The following is a 20,678-nucleotide window of genomic DNA, read 5'->3' on the forward strand; positions in this document are numbered from 1 at the left end:
GCCAACCTGGCTTCGCTGAGTGTCCTCCGGGGCAGCCCATCCTTGGTCCCTAGTAACTTGTGTTCTGAATACAGGGGGAAATTGTAAAGGCAACTGGAATCTTGAAAAAGTAAATGGTGGCACTTCTCCCTCTTCCCCACCCTTGTGGTAGTTTGACTCTAAAGATGCAGATGGAGATTGGCAGCAGCTATGCAAAGGAGTCCGCCTGAATGAGTCCGTCCAGGGGTTCTCAAACTTCATTGCACCACGATCCCCTTCTGACAACAAAAGTTACTACACAGCGCCAGGAGGGGGGACCGAAGCCCGAGCCCTGTGTGTGTGGGGCAAAGCTCAAGCCCCACTGCCCCAGGTCCAAAGCCGAAGTCCAAGGGCTTCAGTCACAGCAGGGGGCCTGTAACCTGAGCCCTGAAGCCCTCTGGCTTTGGCCCCAGGTAGTGAGGCTCAGGCTTCAGCACTGGCCCTGGGCCCCAGCAAGGGTAAGCCAGCCCCAGTGACCTCATTAAAATGGGGTTGTGACTCACTTTGGGTTCCCAACCCACAATCTGAGAACTGCTGAGTCAGTCACTTCGGGTAAGCGGCACTGAAGGAGCTGCTGAAAGCTGGGGAGAACTGAGTTCAAAAGCTGCAAGAGCTGCTGATCTGTGGGTGAGTGTGTGGCAGGTGCTACAAAGCTGAGACGCACATTTAGCTACCCTAACAAACAAGGGGAGGGCTAAAGATTATTCATGTGCTGTTGGTTTGATAAGATAAATAGACTCTCCCAGTGCGTCGTTGACGTGGGTTTGATTCTCAGCTCTGCCTTTTGACTCCTGGCCCCTTGGCTCCAACCTCTAGACACACAATCTCCAGGATAGGCTAGATGGACCATTGGGATTCAGATCGTTCCTAGAAACACGGCCTGCCTATTGGACGTCTTGACAGTGCTCCTCATTCCGAACGCTGCCTCTGTCCAGGCCTTTTGCGGGCTGCTTCTTTACTCTTTTGTGTGTGAATGGTATTGAAACCCAACAACACACTGACTGTAAAGGGATCCTGGCCTTCCTTAATTGTGGCATTGGCTGGAAGAGTTTGAGGAACCTGAGGTGTGTGTTTCATTCCCACCGCACAGGCATCTTTCTATGGAATTTCCATGTCCTCCAGTACTGTCTTTAATAGATTTATTCTTTCTACACCATTGTGAGGTAGGGAAGTGCTGCTATTTCAGAACAAGGAATTGAACCTGTGCCTCCAAGTGCTAGGCTAACCAAGACCATCCTCCTTCTGTCAGTCATTGCCATGCTGTTATCTCTGGTTTATAAATGTGTCATAAATTTTGCATTTTAAAAAGTGTCTGTGGCATTGGCTGGAGTTTCCCCGCAGATCTGTTGACCCTCTCAGCGTTTTGGAGTGAAATAGGCCACTACCTGTTCAGTGTTCACCCTAAAGCAGAGGGCCAACACATAGCACCACTTATTCCTTTAAGGCATAGTTCTTGCCCTGATCATCTGCACAGGGGTGAATGTCTCCCTTTGTGCGTTCCCAGGTCTCTGCCTTCACAGTTCAGGGGCAAGCGGTTCTTGGATGTATTCTAACTTCCTTTATACCTGGTGTAACCTCAGTTTCACAAATGACCAATTATACAAACTATTTCTCCTGATTGCAGGGGGAGAGTCACATTGTGAATGTGATGGTGATGAAGTACATGTCGCCCTCCTCTTCAGGTTCCAATGCCTTCAGTGCACTGGAAATAACTTTGCAGTAGTTCGAAGGAGAAGAAGAAAGTGATGCAGTGCGATATACTGCAACTTAGTCGCCATATCTGCTGTCACTTCAAGAAGCTCAGTTTTATGAACTTTTTGATTCCACCCCCCACCCTCCCCCAAACACCTCAATCCCCAGTTAGTTTGTAACCTAGGGATTTGACTGGAAATGAAATTCTGGTTCTCCCCTTCACGCAAAACTGGGTCCATCACAACTTTCCCTTTTTTAAACCCTTGATTGAGATCCCCGGATGACTTTGAAATAAGTGTCCTGTGTTCATGTTTGTAGATTCTCTGGGTGGCTGTCAAGAGAAACCTACGCAACGCTTCCAAAAGACAAGCCTGGGAGCTTAAATTCATAACTTGCTAGATACTAAGTCATGGTCCTAATAAAGACATTGGATTTATGGCAACAGTCTGTAACCCACTAAGGGGGAGTGGGTGAAGAAGGCTATCTACAGGGGTGTTAACAGGCACTTCACCTTGAATGGTCCCTTTGAATATGTGCTAACTACTGATCTTGTATTTACCTGTGACATCTGAGGAAATGGGTATGCCCAAATAAATCTGTTAGTCTTTAAGGTGCCACCAGACTCTCTCGTTGTTTTTGTGGATACAAACTAACACTGCTACCCCCTGATACTGGGACACTCAGTATCTTTGCCAGACCTGAAGAAGAGCTCTGTATCTTGAAAGCTTGTCTGTTTGTCTCCAACAAAAGTGGTTTAATAAAAGATATTACCTCGCCATCTCTGTAAGATCCATATCAGTTTCTCACACACTTTCTTAGTTTTTTGCAGTGTTTGTTGTAGCCATGTTTGTCCCAGGATATGAGAGAGACCAAGTAGGTGAGGTAATATATTTTATTGGACCAACTTCTGGTGGTGGAAGACACACACACACACACACACATACACTTTTTTGTGCTACACAGAACTCTTAAGGTCTAGGCGAGGAAGCAGTGTGTCTGCACTAAATAGAAGTTGGGGCAGATTTTAAAGCAGAAGGGGTCACACATGTTGGAGGTGGTCACTTGAAATGAAGTGGGCCATTGCGTGTTAGATTAATGTGTAAAGGGGCCACCTAAAGTTGGTGCAATGTGACATTACCTCACCTGCCTTGTCTCTGTCATGCTTTCTTAGTGTGACTTGAGGGAGTACTTTAAACTCTGCAGGCCAGGTTCTGACCTCTGACAGTGTAAATCTAGAGTAATTAATTTAGTGCCATCTGGCAGAATCACTCTGAATATTCATTGCTGTAATCGGAGGCAAGGTTCTCCTCTCAGGTTCAGAAGGTAGGAATGTAGAACTTGCTATATGGACTCATACCATTGGTTCAGCAAGTCTTTGTATCCTGCTTCCAAGAGTGCCTATTATCTCTTGCTCCAGAAGACTCAACCTTCACGAGTTCTCTACCTTACCTTTTGTGCTCTGTACCTGGTGGGAGGTGCATCATGGAATTCCTTCCCGGTCCACTTTTGCCTGAAGCAAGCTATGTGACTGCCCTTATCTAAGCCATGCATAACTGCGAATATATATGCATCTGACGAAGTGGGCATTCACCACGAAAGCTTATGCTCCAATACATCTGTTAGTCTTAAAGGTGCCACAGGACTCTCTGTTGCTTTCTGCAAATATATTAGGTCATAAAATAATCCAGCCCTTTAAAACCTCTAGCTACAATACTTGACTTGATGACTGGCTGACTCATTGAATTGCACTAACTGGCAAAGACTGCAGGCTGCGTGAAGAAGTATTTGCACATGCCCATATTTATTTTTATCCCAAGTGAAGTCTTACGGAATTTAACAGCATCTTCGAGGGAAGGGGAACTTTGTTTTAAGCGTTTGTTTGACTACTTGGCTGAGTGAAGCAAGGCCCTCCGCTGAACTGGATAGCATTTCTCTGACTGGCTTTGAATGCCACATCAATCCATTCCAAAATTTCAGGGAATGTTCTAGGTATCAATAGCCCCCCACCCCCACCCCCCGCCCCCATCCCACCCAAATGACTTTGGTGAAAACCAGGAGGAGGAAAAGGGGTGGGGCAAACCTATCAGCTTGAACCAGGTCTGTAATTATCTATAGATCAAAGAACTTCAGGCATTGGTGCAGCAGCACCTGTGCAAACCGCTAGCATAGAGAGGGTTAACTTTTATACGCCATGACTTTCCCCTGCTTGAAACCAGGATAAAGCCACTGGTGCAAATAGGGGTTTACTCATGTTGGTATCTGGGATTTCAACCATGCAGTAATCAAGAGGCCCAGACCCATAGCGAAAGCTCAATGGGAGTGAGTGTGGCCTAGTAAATAGGGCACTGGACTGGGACCCAGGAGAGCAGGAGTCTATTTCCAGCTCTGCCACAGACATGCTCGGTGATCTTGCAGGTCATTGGCTTCTGGCTTTCCCCATCTGTAAATTGGTGGTAATGATACGTCTCCTCTTAGCAGGGCACTTTGAGATATATGGAGGAAAAGCACTATGCGAGAAAGCTAGAGCTAGGTAACGGTGTGGATTGATTGCACTCAATTTGGGTTGGTATTAATAGAATGGTGAAGGCTCAACTTGCAAGAGTTGGACTGACTTAATGGTTTTTGTTTTCAAAGACTTTTGGACTAAGATGTCATGATCCTAATATGAATAAAGCATATTTGAGTCCAATTCTGTGGAAGAGACACTTGGTCTCATATGTCTGAAAGTCTTTTGGTTAGAGGCCATAACGCTGTGGTTCTTTTGTTACATTCTATTTTAATTTCTCAGAGAATGAAACTTCTGATCAGTCACAGCCCCATGGTTTGAAGAATTCAGTGCCACAATTCTAAGACTGAATTCTTCCAAGCAGTATTTGCAAGCTCCAGGTTTGAAAGGCTCTTTTGAATGTTGCATTGTGGGTGTCGGTAAATTAATTTCACAGATGCGGTCTCTGTGAGAGTCCGATGAGAGTTCTTGTATGTTTTTGGTTTGGTTTGTGTGTGTTGAAGCTCCCAACTGTTAGTTTTGGTGTCATCGTTAGAGGCAAGCTTGTGTCTCTAGAGGTTGAACTAGTTTTGTGTGTGTGTGTATATATATATATATATATATATATATATATATATATATATATAAATTCAAGTCTGGCAATTTTCCCCTAAACATACCGGGCCCAATTTTCCTTTATGCTAAGCCCTCTTTAAAACTCCTTCTGTATTGTAAAGTGGATGTCCGTTATATTTGCACGTGCTTTAAGGTCCCTGTACACTGCCAGAGTAGTACAAAACAGTGCCTTTTATTTTCCCTCTAAATGAGAATCTGGCACAACTGGCATCGGGCAAACTGAATGGAGGAAGAGAGATGGCGTCTAAGTGGAGCAGTCATTCTATGCTGCAGATTATATTCTCTCTTCTCCCCCCCCCCCCACCCCCCTTCTCCCGTTTTTGTTTCTTTCCCACCCCCATTTGGTTGTTGCAGTCTGCATATGTTACCACTTAGTAGGTTTTGCTGTTATGCTGTAAAGGATTAATTTGTTGGCACACAGGCAGTGAAAAGGTTACTACTTGTTTTATCTCTAATTTTGTGGTTGGAGACGCGCACTGTATTTGTGGATTTTTATTTGCGTCACTGAACCCAAAAGTTTTTATTTGTATTCTCAGAAATTGATTTTGTAACCGCTCAGCCATGAGAGCCAAACCATGCAGTTTAGTGAGAACTCTGAGCGGGGAAATAACAAAATGAGATTCATTGTGAGGTGAAAAATGCAAATTTAATATTTATGGGAGGGGGAAAACTATCTCAGAGCTGAATAATCCATGCAAAGGAGATGTTCCAGACAAACCAGGCTCAGTGATAGATCGAAGGCCCCCATCCCTGTAATGTTGGAGTGCTTCTCAAGCCGTAATGTAATTCTCCTCACAATACCACAGTGAGGCTGGTGATTTTGCTCGTGGCTTGCCCTGATGGTCTCATTGCACATTCCTGCAGTGAAATGCACTAGTACCAGGTGGGACCCTGTGCTGTGGGAACTAGTATACTGTGGGATCAAGATGCAAGCCCTATTGGGTTAGGCACTGTACAGGTGCGGTCAGAGACTAAAGGGACAAGCCAGAAAAAGGGTAGGGAAACGATGATGTAACTTGCCCAGAGTAGAATCCAGGTCTCTTGACTCCCAGTCCAGTACCCTATCTCTGACCTAGACCATGCTGTGCTCACAAAAGGTACCCCAGTTACACTGATATTGAAGAGGAGAGTTTTTAAAATTTACAGCCTGACTTTTGGAGCGGCTGAGTCCCATTGACTTCAGTAGGAATTGTAAGTGCTCTAAAACCCAATTCTGTGCTCCCATTGATGTCTATGGGAGTTCTTTTGTACACTTTGATAGGAGCAGGCTTGCACCCTAAGCTTGTATGGATGGGCTTTCGTAAAAGGACGGATGAAATATGCCCAGAGCAGAATGAATGCAATGGCCCAAGATCACCTGATAAAATCTACATGCTAGCAAGAGTAAGAACAAGGCTACATAATTTTCACTATTAGGGGAAAATACATCAGGCGTGCTTAATTAGTTATCTGGCAAGTGTCCTGCAGTCTGTTTGAGGAGCTGGACTGTTGATTCTGCTCTCAGGTCAGTTTCGAACCTACTGTGCAAACAGAATTTCTTCCCTCTGCAGGTGCTCTGCTATCTGGTGGTATGCCAAAGAATGGGGAAGAGATGAGCTGACCTGGGGGAAAGGACAAGATGAACCGCACCCTGGTGCTGACTTGCTGTGAATTTACCCTGCAGCGCTTTTCAGAAATGCAGTTGTCTGGCCTTGGATGATACTAGTTGGTGAAACTTGTATATCCACAGCAAGCCCCTACAGCCAGTGTTTGGTTAATTAGGAGTGGCCCATGTGGAAATATGGCTTGTCTTATTCTAGCTGTTTTCCTGTGCCGTCTGAGATGCATCTTACAATAAGGCCATTTCCTTGAATCTGACTGGACTGTTGTGTTATCTAGTAGTAGAAATGGAAGCTCTATTGTGGGTTCTGCCTCAGCCAGAGACCTATCCTATGTGATGTTTAAAAATCAAAAAAAATTTTAAGGATTGAAACTCCACTTGGGAGTGGAAACTCAACTGCAATCTAAATTCTGGAGGGATTGCTTTCAGTCCAGAATATGATATCCCAGCTATTCCATGTACAGTAATAACATACAAAAATGTGCGGCTCGGGTCTGGTGTGTGTGTTATAAATCTTCAAAGGTACTTTTGAAGATTTATAAAGCAGAACAAATACAATTCAGTGAAGAGACAGTCAGACAAACTGCAGCATATCATGATGGCATAGGGAAAAAATATTCCAACGAGTAACCAATTAAAAATTGAAACTGAGACACTAGTGGGCAAATATTTGTAAAATGAGTGTTTTGACAGCTCATTTCTGACTGTGACTCAGGGATAAATAGGACAGCTCCCTTCATATAGGCTCTCTTGGTCCGAGGGGTGCGTGGGAGAGTGCATACAGTCATCCCTTAAGTTAATCAGCCTACTGTACTCGGCCACCGCTTCATGACTGTCTCTTTTCTGCATTGAGCCAAGGCTGAAGTCAGGAACAGAGCTGTGTGCATGAGTGACCTGGAGAACTTTCCGTCTAGCGCTGTATGTGGTGGCTGACTTGGCTCCTTTCCCTTGACTCAGCATGACCATTCTTTGGCAATAATTTTCTAATTTCGAACGTCTAATTTTCTAAGTCTTTGGACTTCTGAAGTCTCCTGTGGCTTGACAGACTGTAGGCTCTCTCTGACTTCTGTGCACACCTGAATAGGGAACTGGCATCGGTGGATTTATGCTAGGGTTACCATATCTATTAAAAGTCAGGGGAGGAGCAGAACCGCCATTTTCCCAAACATGTTCGGCTTTTTGGCAATTCCCCCTGGACGGGGGTTTGACTGCCGAAAAGCCGGACATGTCCGGGAAAAAGAGGACGTATGGTAACCCTAATTTATGCAGTCATGGATCCTGTAACCTCCTCTTTCACGCTGTGTGCCGTCCTAGCTCACCTTAGCTCAGACGCCCTCTGCAAAGCACTCTGGATACAGAGGTCCCCCCCACCCTGTAAGGCCAGTCTACCAGTGGCACTGCTGTAAATGGTGTAGAGGACAGGCTGTTGTAGGAAGGGAATGCACCAATGTGCTGCCGACCCACCCAAAGCAGAGGTTTGTTGGCCTGACTATTGGAATGTTACACCGGACATTTGAAGTGTTCAGATGTTCCTAGAAAGAGACCTAGAAAATGTAATACCATTTAAAAAAAAAAAAAACCAACAACCCAACACCTTTTTAGCTGAGTCCTGTTTATCTGTTTCGGTCCAAAGCAGTGAAAGCCTACCATGCCTGAACTAAACAGAATTCATCTCCCTTTTAAAAACCACAGGGGAATTCTGGTCCTACTGAAGTCAATGGTAAAACTCTCATTGACTTCAGTACGGCCAGGGTTGTCCCATAATGGGATCAGTTGATGTCTGGCTTGCGCTTCTTGCCAGGAGCATGCCCATTTAAACATTTTGCCGGTGCTTTCCTGCCGAGTAATGGGTGTGTCCGTCCCAGAAATACGTAACTGTTGGGTCATTTGTATCAGGACCATTGTTGTTTAGATGTGTTAGGGTAGAGAGTACAACGGAGAGGGGGGCTCCATTGTGCAGCCACTGTACAAACACACAGCCTTTGCCAACCAGAAGCTTACAATCAAATGACCTGATCCTGGGAAGAGACCTACGTAAGCAGACCCCTGTGTCCACATGGCGCCTCACTGAGTTACACACAGCATCATGTGTACACGGGTCCACTCCATGTTGTTCACTTTTGCAGGATCAGGGCAAGACAAAGGATGGGAGAAAGGCATTATCATCCCTGTCTTACAGAATGGGGCTTGAGGCAGAGAGCAGGGTTTCAAAAGCCATTTTCAGTGGGTCTAGCACTCCAAAGTCCCGTTCCGTGGTCATGACCTTCCTTGCAAAGGTTCCAAGTGCTCCGTTAGGTCCAGTTGGAGTTCTGGGTGCTTGTTGGCTTTTCTGAAAATCGGGCCCCTTGTGCCTGATGTCATCTTGCAAAATTGTGGTTGTTTGGTTTTATTTTTTAGAATACTGCAGCTCCCATTTGCACAACATGCTATCGGGGAGTAGCATATCTGACACTGCTATCTCTGGGGTCACCACATGCCAGCGTCTGGATCTCTCACTCTCAGTTGCATCAAACTGCAACCAGAAATTTAAAAAAAAAAAAAAAAAAAAAAAAAAAACCCTTGAAAATTTCACAGGGCTGCTACTTTCTGACCTGAGAAGTGTGTGTGGGCAGTGAAACCCCACATTTACACCAGATAGCTGTGCATAGTCAGATTACTGGTAAAATAAACCAGCAGTTTACAGGAAAGCATAATCCAGGAATGCAGGTCTGCTGTGCGTTGCCAATGGCTGTTTACTATTTTAATACAGCTTTATTCTTTAGATGGCTCTGTTGCTTGAATGCTGCCAGCTTAGCTGAAATCTTTCATGTATTGTTTCAGATGATCCTTGTGCTGGGAGCCATACGCGTACAATTAAAAAAGTCCTTATCCTAAAAAGTTTATAGTCTAAATAGATGAGACAAGCACAAAGTGGGGAATGGGCGCAAAGCAACTTGCATAAAGTCACTCAGAAGCTGACCTGGGATTAGAACCCACCTCTTCATTTTAGCGCAGCATTCTAGCCACTGCACTGTGCGATCTCTGTCTAATCTAATGATTGCAACCCAAAGTTATTGTTCTGCCTGCTAATGATTCTCCCATCTCCTGATACTTGTCTTGAGTGCGCCCACCTTCTAGTGACCCATTCCCCGGTTATTCGCTCGTATGTCCAAACAGTTCAGTTTGGAAGCTACAGCCGTGCAGGTCCAGATAAAGATCCCAGTATTGAGTGACTGCCACCTTTGCTTTTCCATTGCGACTATTGCTGAAATATCAAGCTGAGTGGTGTGTGGGTTTTTTTTTTATGGCCAGGGATTGCAGCCCCATCCCGAGTATGGTTTACCGGGCTCTTCCTAGCCTGGTGTCGCATGCTTTGGCCACGTACATGTGCAAAAATCCACAGTTGTTGTCTTTCAGAGAACTGTTCCCAAAACACAGGCTTTCTAGCCACCTACCGAAGGGGCAGTAATGGGCAATATAGTCACAAATGCAGTACAGCAAGTCGCGTTCCAGTAGTGAGGGGCTTTCTAGTGTGCTGCCGCCCAGTGTGTGCACAATAACTGCACATTGTGCGTTCTACTAAACCAATCCAGGGCTTTGAGCCCAGAGGCCTTGTGGATGGAGCCCCCTCTATTTTATCACCTGTTGATGTTCCACTTCGCCCATTCCTCTGAGGCAGTGTTGCTTAGTGGATAGCGCACTGGACAGGGAGTCTGGAGACCTGGGTTCTATTCCTAGCTCTGCCACTGGCCTGTTGCATGACATGGGATAAGTCACTGTGCCTCAGTTTCCCCATCTGGAAAATGGGGATGATGATACTGAGCTCCTTTTGTAAACCGCTTTGAGTTTGGTTGATGGAAAGTGTGTTCTATAAGAGCTAGGTATTACTTCTTACCTGCCTGTTTTTTAGATCATGAGTGCCTCAGACCACCTTCTTGAATGTGTGGAAAGTTCCTCATGCATAACAGGCGCTACTGTAAATACTGGTAACTCAGTCACCTGTGTCACCAAAGAGACCCCAAAGTAGCATTAGGATGTCCATGCCTTCTTCAGGACAGTCAATAGGAGGCAATATCATTCTAAACCAGTGAACAGGTCAGAGGTATACACCAGCCTTTCAGTGAAGATGAGGCATAGTGTCGGTTTGCCCTTAAGTGTTTGATACACCCTCTCTCTGGGAATAGATTAGATCAGTGGTTTTCAACTTTTTTTTTCATTTGCAGACCCCTAAAAAAACTTCAAATGGAAGGGCGGACCCCCTTTGGAAATCTTAGACCTAGGCCACCTGGGGGGTCTGTGGGACCACAGGTTGAAAACCACTGGATTAGATGATCTAATAAATCTTTTCTCATCTGTAACTGATTTTTATGCATGCATTACATCATGCAGACATGTAGTCAGAAAATATTTCCAGTGGAAACTTGAGAAGAGACATTAAAGAGGACAAGAAATGCATGTTTGTTTTTCCTTTTAATTATAAATCTGATCTTCCCTCGAATGCTATAATTCTTGTGCTTTACTGTAGACCTGTTTTGGTTAATAAAATTCAGATAGACTAAATTGCTTTGGGGTGTTTTTCTTTCAAAGTCTTTTGAAGCTTATGTCTGCCCTCTAGGTATATGTGACACAGAAACAATGAAATATTTCTTTTGAGTTTTTTTTGTTTTATGTTTGGAAAAACATAAGGCACAAATAATAATATTCCTTTTGTGTGTTCTCTCAACTCTTGTAGCAAAATTGAGATTGTCAGGCACTGGAAGCATTGGTGTTTTGAGTCCAACTTAATTTTTATTCTTTAAATAATTATTTGCCTTGAAGTAGAGGCCAGAGATCCCAACCAGAGCATGTCCCTGTTATGCTGGGTGCTGTACAGAGTTCTAGGAAGACACTGCCTGCCCTGCAGAACTCAGTCTAAATGTGGACCAGATGCTGTAAGTGGGTGTAACCACCACACAGAAGGAATGGATGAGGGTAACCACAACAGGAACACGCAGTCCTTGGGAAGTGTAGACCAGCTGTATGCACAGTTTTCAGACAGAAGGCAATGGATCACTCCCTATTATGTATGTGGTATATTTTTGGGTGAAGTTAACCACTATAGGCAACTGTCTTTTTTTCGTGATGGTTTAAAGAAGGTTTGTACAGGAATGGAAACCTCCTGCCACCCTCCTGTCTAGTGAAACCACAGGGGGAACCAAGTTATCGCTGTGCTGTTTAGTGTAAGGGACTAGCACTGTTGGCGCGCAGAAGTGCCTGGTTAGTTGTTAGTGGTGGCTTATTTATTTGCAATCCAGTAGCGCCTACAAGCCTCTGTCAGACCGGGACCTATTGCACTAGAACAAAAAAGTCAGAGCGTTCAACTGTAACCATTCGCTTTCTGGATCCCAACAGGTGAAATTGGTCCGGTACATCAACAGACAGCGGCTGTGTAAGCTGAGTGTGCCTCTGAATGACAGGACAGTGGAGCTCAACAGCTACCCAAGATTCAATGACTGGTTAGACCTCGTCAATGTAAAGAAAGAAGTTGTACAGGTAAGGGACAAATCCGTCGGTACAGAGCATGCCTACCTCTACAGTACTGGATTTCCTGACTGCCTGCTGGTGTAATTCAGACTCCTGAAGTTATTTAAAGCAAGGGGCTTTTTGCAAATGATTTGCATGCACCTTTATATAATTATTTGGCTCCGACAACAATACTACTTTGTCTGGGTTGGAGCTGCAGAGCTCCGCTTTGAAGTGTGCTTGATCTGAAAATATAAATATATACCAGTCCAGATAATAACTGTCTCTTTAAGAAGCACCGGAAAGTCTGTATCACATGTTGGCAAGTGTACCCGGTCTCTTCCTGGTTCAGATCTGAATGAGAGGAGATCAAACAGGTTTTGCAACATGTTGTTTCCAGCTCCCTGGGCGACAGCAGCGGCAGCTCCGGTAAAAGCCCCGGTGGGTCTGCGCTTCTCAAGTCCCTTCTCCCTCAACTGCTGATGAGAAGAGAAGATTCTTCTCTCCTGCCTGAAGTCCCTCTTTCCCCATCATCCCTATCCAGAGGAGCGGGGAAAATTCACCCCCCAGCTACAAGATGGAGGTAGAGCTCCAGTTGAGTTGCTTACTATGGATCGGGTACCTTAATATCTTGCTACGTTTATGGACCACACTCACCCTTCTCCCACCTACTCCTCTGCTGGACCAGGGACTGCCCGTAACCTGTTCACCTGGTATAGTTCAGAAACACCAGCCTCCAAACAAGCCAGATGTCCACCTGCACCTCACGCTGCTGGCTGCAGTGGACTGGAGACCCCTCTGTACCTGATACAGGCTGGGAAGGTGACTTCAGGTTATAATCTTGTATACTGAAAGATCGTAATGTTGCAATTAAAATAGCCGCCAGGGCAGACTTGCGCTTGTGAGGATCTCCCCTGTAAATGCAGAGAAGAACGGGATTCAAGGGTGGAGTTAAGTTTGCAGTTGGATCCTAGAACTTCCTCACTCTTGTCTGGTTGATATTTAACTGGGATATTTCCCCTCGTTTATGTACAGTTTCTGCGCTCGGCAACAGCGCTGTAAATTGGCAGCTGCTTTACTGAGCTCCGTGGGTCAAATACTCTGGTGTAAATTTGCCTGCCTTTGGAGTTGTGCCATGGGGCTACGCCAGTTTATACCAGCAGAGAATTTGGCCCAGTGGATCTAGAGTTCCACTGAGGTAAGAGAGAGCAGAGACTCCCATTAATCTAGCCTTGATTGTGGCACACCCGAAGGATTCCTGCCTTAGTGGGTTCAGTGAGTAAAGTCTCTGGGTCAAACTGCAATTGAGGGGCATTGCACCTGCATGGCAGAGGAGAGCCAGACTCCCTGGGTCTGACTTTTTTCAGAGGTGCTGAGCCCCCACAGCTGTAGTTGAAGTCATAGGCGTTACAGGTGCTCAGCACCTGAAAACCAGGCCTGAGGGGTGTGATCCCAGAAGAGTGTCGACCTTTTCTAATGTAATTCTCTCTTTGCTTGAGAAACCCATGGCAGCCTGGCAGCCCACCGAAGTGGGCAGCGAGCCAGTTATGACTGTGAGCCTCCCATCCTAGCGCTGGCTCTGTCTGTTAACGGCAAGAGCGCACATGCTTATTCCTATCCACTGGAGTATGGGGAGATTTATGACTGCAGGAAACTGACAAGTTCGTCACTTGGGGCTGGGCTCTGCCGATCTCACAGGTCAATGAGCACTTGCTCACACAGGGTCCGTTCCTGGGAGCGTTCAGCAACGTACACGCCGCCCAGCACCAAGTGAACAGCTTGATGTCGATTCCCAATGATTGCAAATCTGATAATCCAATGAATATAGATAAGCAGTGAATGCTCTTCCTGGTTTTGGCAGCTCCGAGCAAATCCCGAGGTCCTAGTTCAGCTTTCACATAATCCTTTCTCCAGCAAAAGATTTCCTTGACTCCAATGGGTCTAAAGAGAGAGTGCAAACGGGGGGGGGAGGGTGTTTGTTTGTAGAGTGTTTGTTTGTAGAGTTACTCCAGATTCATATTGCTATTAAAAGGGCAGAATCTGGCCCAGTGGTTTGACTTCAGGATTGGGCCTTGCTGTTTTATGTAGAACGTAGGTGGTTTATCAATAGTTCATCGATTTTTGGGCATTACTGCCCTAGATGCAGCAGCTGCACCGGTGAAGTCTGTTCTTGGGACGGAGCTGCCAGGTTGGTTGGTTGGTTGTTTCTGTGGTAACTGGAACTTGCACAAAAATTCTTTTTGTCTAAGGAACTCATTGAAAACCCCTTTTACAGTGTCTGCAGAATGGAGGGGGAAGTACCTTCCACACCCCATCCTGGGCATTTCAAGGCCTCTGCATGGTTGCTAAGATGGTGAGCAAATATGTGTCTGCTCCACGCCCAGAAGAGCAAACTTTCTCACTGCTTAACACTGTTCTTCACAGCCCCTTTGCTGTCTCCAATCCTCTTGGAAAGAGACAAGCCAGGTTCTTCTTGCTCCCACCGTCAGAAATACCAGTGTGGTGCGCAGCATTTATTTAAATTGCTTTTTGATCCCAATTCTCCTTTTTCCTTGGTTCTGATCCTGTTTCATTGCCAAGGGTTATTTGTTTTCTCATGCTGCGGCAGTTGGTTTGGGTAGCATTGAGATGAGCTGTGCAGGAAATGCACAGCAGAGTCTATCCAGTTTGACTTTTGCGTGGGCTTGTGGGAATGAATTGGGAGCTGCAGGTTAGGGGGGGGGGAAGGAAAGACCTGGACTGTTAAACCAGAGAGAGGATTGTACAAATCCCAGTTGGCTTTTCGCAATTGGTGGTGGTTTTTCGTCCTCCTTTTCTCTCTGCTTGGACAATAGCAGTTAATGAAATCAGTTTAGCTTTAGTTGATAAGCTGGTGGGGCTTTAATACCTGGGATGTAAACAATGCAGGGGGCTGTTTGTCTGTTTTGTGATGAGTTGGCTACTAGAAATTGTACACAAATCATGGGACCGTTTTTGTTGGGCTCTGGTTTCATAAGAGCTTGTTTTTATAGAACCTGAAATGTATCCACATTGGAGCAGAGTGCTTTGAAAACAGATAGTCAGAAGAAGGGTTCTATGCAGGGCTCCGTGTTGTTGTATATGTAGCATCTTTAGGGATATTTTCCTGTAGTGTTCTATAAAACGCAGTGCCTGTGATTCTCTGGTGAAGAGTGGCTGAGGGAGTCCTCAAGCAGCATAGCCTAATGGATAGGGTGCTGCATGGGGAGTCAGGAGATATGGATTCTGTGACCTGCGGTGAACTGCTTCCCTTTCTTGTGCCTCAGTTTCCCCTTCTGTAAAATGGGGATAATGAGACTGGATTTCCTTTTTGTAACAGGCTTTGAGAATCATTGATGAAAAGTACCTGGGTGAAACTTTCAAAAGTGCCTATGTGACTTTGGCTGCGAAGTGCCTAAATCTCCCTTTCTAAAGGGGATTTAGGCACTCAAGTCAATTAGCTGCTTTAACGTTTTTTACCCAGAATCCCACTGATGCTTTTGAAAAATGGACCCTCTGGGCCATAGCTTAGTGGCTCCAGTAGAGATCGGGGCCCCATTGTATCAGGCACTGTATAAGCACACGGCGAGCGACCGTCTCTGCCCTGAAGAGCGTATGAACGAAATAGAGAAGACGGACCAAAGTGTGGGAAGGAAAACAGACGCCCGAAGAGGTGAAGTAACTTGCTCCAGGGCACCCCATAGATTGGCAGAGTGACAACCCGGGGCTTTTTGGCTGCCAGCCTGGTGCTGTACCCATTGGACCATGCTGTCTCTCCCAAGCAAATAAAGGGCTTGTGCTCATGTTACATTATGTGAACGGTCAGATGCTCTTTTCATTTCTAATGCTGCCAGATATCCTGGTGACTGTGCTAATCTGGGATGTAGCACTTGGAAAACCCACATTCTTAGAAGGCGTTCTCAGCTTTGGACGATGCTAGTCCACCCCCCGCACTCTGAGCGGCCTTCTCCAAAAATAAAGCTGCTATGCAGCAAAGCACAAACTCCCGGACGCTCCTGTCAGAAATAGAGCCCCGGTTCCAATTTAAAATATTTGCTGACTCCTCCAGTCCAGCGCAAAGCCTATTTTTTGCTCACTGACACTGCTCCAGCCATCGAGAGCTTTCAAGCTGCACAGTGTTAGAATGGCTGGCGGTCTTTTTTTTTTTTTTTTTCCTTCCCTTTTTGAACGCCTGTATTTAAAACCAAAATAATGTCCGCCTGTCAGATCCTTTAGCTCTGGGAGAGATTACAGTAATAACAATGCACTGTTTATGGCGTTGGGCAATCGCTAAAACTCCCGTGAACATGGATAACAGTGAGCCAGTAATGCTGCGGAGAGTGAGAGGACTGTTCGGTGCCGGGCTAGCAGACACTGAGGTAGGTGGAGAATAGAAGCCTTCAATTTTCACTCCACAATGCACATTTTGTGAGGGGTAAGTCATTCGGTTGACAGCAAATTTGTAGAAGCCAGTTGCTGTGGTGATTTCCCCCCCCCCCCCCCCCCTCCAGCTACCATGTAAATGGAGTAAGTCGGATAGTTTGAGGCAGCTCTGCTTTGGGATGGAGCTATTCTGTGTCTGTCTCCTCTTTTTGGATCATTTTATGGCAAAAGGCTGAGGAGATTTCTGATGGCTAAATGCTCCGGGGAGGGGCTAGCTATAGCCAAGTGCATGTGTGGGGAGCGCCGTGTTTTCCAAAGCGTGGAAGATACGTACTGTGACAATGAGACTGGACAAAGTGCTAGGAAAATACAGGGCATAATCCTGTCTGGACTGCGAATTGGCACGGATGGGCTAATGCGGGAGTTCTCAACTGGAAGTTGTGAATCCCGGGAGGGTAGGACCAGGTGTCTGGAGGGGGGGTGTGATTGCCCCGCCTTTTGCATAGAGTTAAAAGGGGGGAGGGGGCGGTAAATCCTTGCAAAATGGGAGGAGGTTCTGGGATAGAAAGGCTGAGAATCACTGATCTAATAGGTCTTTTCCAGCTTGAATGTCCATGGTTTAGTGTTTTCATTTAAAAGAAAATGAGTGAGGTGTGTTTTAGGAGAAAAAAAAAAAAACGGGCCCTGCCGTTGGCTTGTTTTCTTTGATGTAAGAAAAATCCCCCAGGATGCTTAACTATGTGGTTTGCTCCCTGCACCTTTTTGTCACAGACTTAAAGGTAATTGAAGAAGATGGCAGCCTCATTATCCTCTTGCCAGACATGTCTGAACTGGCCGTGCTCTGCCCTCGCAGGGGTTCTAGTCAATCAAGCCTGGGAGTCTGTTTTTAGTGTTGATAACTGGCAGCCTATTGTAGACAGGGAGTGGTGAGATCGCATTAAACTAGCAGTCCCCAAACTTTTCAGAGTCATGGCGCCCCCCTTGCCTCTGTCTGCCCACCCAGCTGGGCCAGGAGTGGGGCTGCAGCTGGGGGGGAGAGAAACGCGGACAGGAATAAGGGGGCTGAGGCTGGTCCTGCAGCTGGGGGTGGGTCTGGGGCCAGGAGCGGGGGTTGGGAACAGTACCGGGGCTGAGGCTGGGGGCCGGCAGCCAGGCCCACAGCCAGGTGCAGAGCTGTGTGAAGGCTGGGGACGGAGCTGGGGCCGGAGCAGAGCTAGCGGCAGGGGGCTGGCCTGGGCTCCCTCCCCGAATATTCCTCTGTGCCCCACAATGTGGGGACCTCTGCATTAAACAAACACGTCTCCCACTGCAGGGCTTTCAGGAGGATCTGTGGTATGAACGGCAGGTCTGCCGGCAGGTCTGGTTTGTAACGATTCTGCTTTGGGAATGTCTAGCAATACCACAGCGTTCTTTTCAATCAGTGTTATGTTTACTTGTGAAACCTAGTTTGTTGCCCATTTAAATCTTTTTCTGATCGAGGTAGGGGGGCATGGAATTCGATGGGAGCGGTGTGGTTCCTTTTTTTTAAACCCTCAACAGGGATCAGGCAAAGCAGAGCGAGCAGGCTGGCAGGGAAAGAGCTCTGCTCCTTTGGCTTCATGGTTGGACTAATCCGTGCATGTTATTTCAGGTTCTTCTGGTTTCTTGCAGTTTCTGTGTAACCCCCGGGGGGCCTGGCCTGAGGGACGCTTTTGGTATCTGAACAGTCTGAGCTGTTAATTTTATCATATGGCAGATGGCTACACATTGCACTCTGTAGGAAGAACAAGTGCACTGAGCAAAGGGTTTGCCTCCATCTCCCTCTGCAGCGTTCCCTTCCCTGGAGCGTAGGTCAGGCTGCAGGGAGTGGAGTGGTTCAGACCAATTGTGACCAGTTTGTAATTGACTGTCCTGCCCCGCTGTCCGGGGAGATAGTAGTAGCTTTTTGTGCGGTGTATTTTTAGCTTGGGAATGGAAAAGCGGCACCTGGAGCTCTGTTTCCCCATAAAGACCTTTCATTTGAATGGCGTACTCCTCTTCAGTCTCCAACTTCAAGGCCCTGTTACAGTTGCCATCCTACCCATCAGGGAGACCTGGATGGGACTCGTTTGAAAGCCACCAACTCTGTAGCCTCAGGGGGTTGCTGTGAGGAACATGAGGGAACTACTGCCCCCTCTCCCAGACTCCGTAGCACATGGTTTCTCCACAGGTCAGGACAACTCTGCCATTTGGCAGGAGCATCCCCACTAGGTCACCACGCAGTCCTTGGAAGAACAGACCCTAGCAGCATGGACTTCTCCACCCAGCTCCATTCTATTCAGCATTAGCTTTGCAGTGGGGAAGATGAAGCAGATCCTCTATTTACAACACAAAAAGTTTGCAGTAGGGGGTTAAATTCAGTCCAGCGCCAAGCACCAGCACATGGCCCAAGTGCCACTTACAGCGTCAAGGCATTGGGCAAATTTTAACCCTAAATGAGGCTCCTTCATAAGCACTATACCTGGCTGATGTTCTCAACAGGCTGTATCCAGTCAGCAGGCAAGACCTCCCTTGGGACATCACTATCTCTCTTCTCCAAAAGGTTGTGACTAGTGGTATGAGACCAAGGACTTAGCTTCATCTCTCCACTCAGCAATCCCATGCTTTTTCCAAACAGAGGGCTGCAGATTGATCCCATCTGCATCCTGTGGGACGGCAGGGCATCACCATGATCAGAGAGAGACTTGCCCAATCTTGACTGACAACACAAGGAATCTGGAGATTTCTTAGCAGGATGCCATATACATATAATGTGGTAACAAGCTTCCCACAGGTTCCTTGTCTGTGACTCCTCCCATGTACAATAGGAGGCCATATCCACTATTCAGTTCACAATTTGGGCAAGGGCTTTCCACCTCTGTGCACCAAGAATGTTTGTGTCTGTAGGAGAGATTTAGTAGCTGGACGGGAGAGTTTGCACCAGACCAAAACCTGGGCAGATCCAGTTTAGAGTGATCTATGAACATCACTTGAGGCTTCCTAGAATGGCCATTAGAATATTGTTTGTTTGAACTGACCAGAGAGCTAATACTCTATTGCCTTTCTCTTTGGGCACTGGAGCAGCCAAGGCAGAATAAAAGCTAATTTCACCAAGACTATCTTCAGAGCACCCTCCCTCACATGCTTTTGCTTAGAGTCACCAGCAGGACTTTAAGCACCTTATGTAATGGGCTTTCTCCTATCTAGCATCTGCTTCTTTGCCTAGCCAGCTATCTTCCAGGAATGTATTGATTAAGAAGGGGCATTTGAGGCCTTGACAGATGTCCAGCTTTGTAAAGACAGCACCCATACAGGGGTGAGGAACAGGTCAGCTCACTTCAGTAGAGCTGGTAGAAGAAACTGTTTCCAGGTTGGGGTTGTAGACATGTTGCATGTGTCCTAGAAAGTGTGTGTGTGTGTGTGTGTGTGTGTGTGACACATTAATATAATAGAGATTTATCTGCATTAGGGAATTTTTGCAAAAACTATCCCAACATTGCTAACATCTGTAGGGATCCATGACATTTTTTTCAACATGTAGTTGTGTAGAAAGGGTTTCTTGGTATCTGCTTAGTCTTCATGTGAGTTTTGCTGAAGATTTTGCAGGTTTTTATAGGGAGGTAAATGCGATGGTATTTTGTGGAGGCAAAAAATCCTTAATGCATTGCTAACTTCCACTATCCTCCATGTACAGGTGTTCTGGATACTAGAATACCAAGGGCTTGTATGCCTTGGAATTAATCTGGAATAGTCATTCTTCTTTAAAGCCACACCCCACTTTATCTGGGAATAACTTCATGTATAGACAAGCCCGAAAAACAAAGCTCTCCCTCAGGTGGAATTCACCTGTGGGCAGAAAACCAACACAATGTCCAGGTATAATATAAGCCCTCTCTGGAGGAGTGATGGACTGTGGTGATGCTGAAGGCCTTAGTGAATTTTACTCAGTAGCTGATTTGGAGGAAGTGTTGGCTGGCTTGTTTGAGGTTCTGAGGATTGACACACCTTTTTTTATTTGACGGTTGCTTTCATTAGTGCTCATTTTCAAGCATGTACACGGTAGAGTTCACACTCTGTGTATGTCTGGAATGAAGGTGGGTTTTGTAGAAAAGTCCTCCTCATTGTTCTAAGAAGGGTTTATTTCCTGGTTTGGCTTTTTTTGTTTTTTTTATCTCTTCTGCTGAACCAAGGGTGGTGAGTAAGCCTTCACAGTTGCCAGCAGCTTATCTTGCATATACCTTAATTACCTTAGTATCGGTGCACCCTACAACCCTAAATTTATTTATCCTCCTAATACCCTGGTGAGGTAGAGCAGTGCTGTTATCCCCATTGTACAGATCGGGAACTGAGGCACAGAGAAACTAAGGCTTGCTCAAGGTCACATGGGAA

General features: G+C 46.2%; 1 protein-coding gene across 1 annotated transcript in view; it reads left to right on the forward strand.

Moving 5' to 3' along the window:
- Nucleotides 1-20,678, forward strand: part of KSR1 (kinase suppressor of ras 1) — a 125,519-nt gene that overhangs the window by 46,834 nt on the left and 58,007 nt on the right. Inside the window, 1 exon segment of the mRNA XM_065573083.1 lies at nt 11,802-11,942. Within this exon segment, the coding sequence (XP_065429155.1) occupies nt 11,802-11,942 (141 nt within the window).

The sequence above is a fragment of the Chrysemys picta genome, chromosome 19 (assembly GCF_011386835.1).
Source record: "Chrysemys picta bellii isolate R12L10 chromosome 19, ASM1138683v2, whole genome shotgun sequence".
Classification (NCBI taxonomy): domain Eukaryota; kingdom Metazoa; phylum Chordata; order Testudines; family Emydidae; genus Chrysemys; species Chrysemys picta.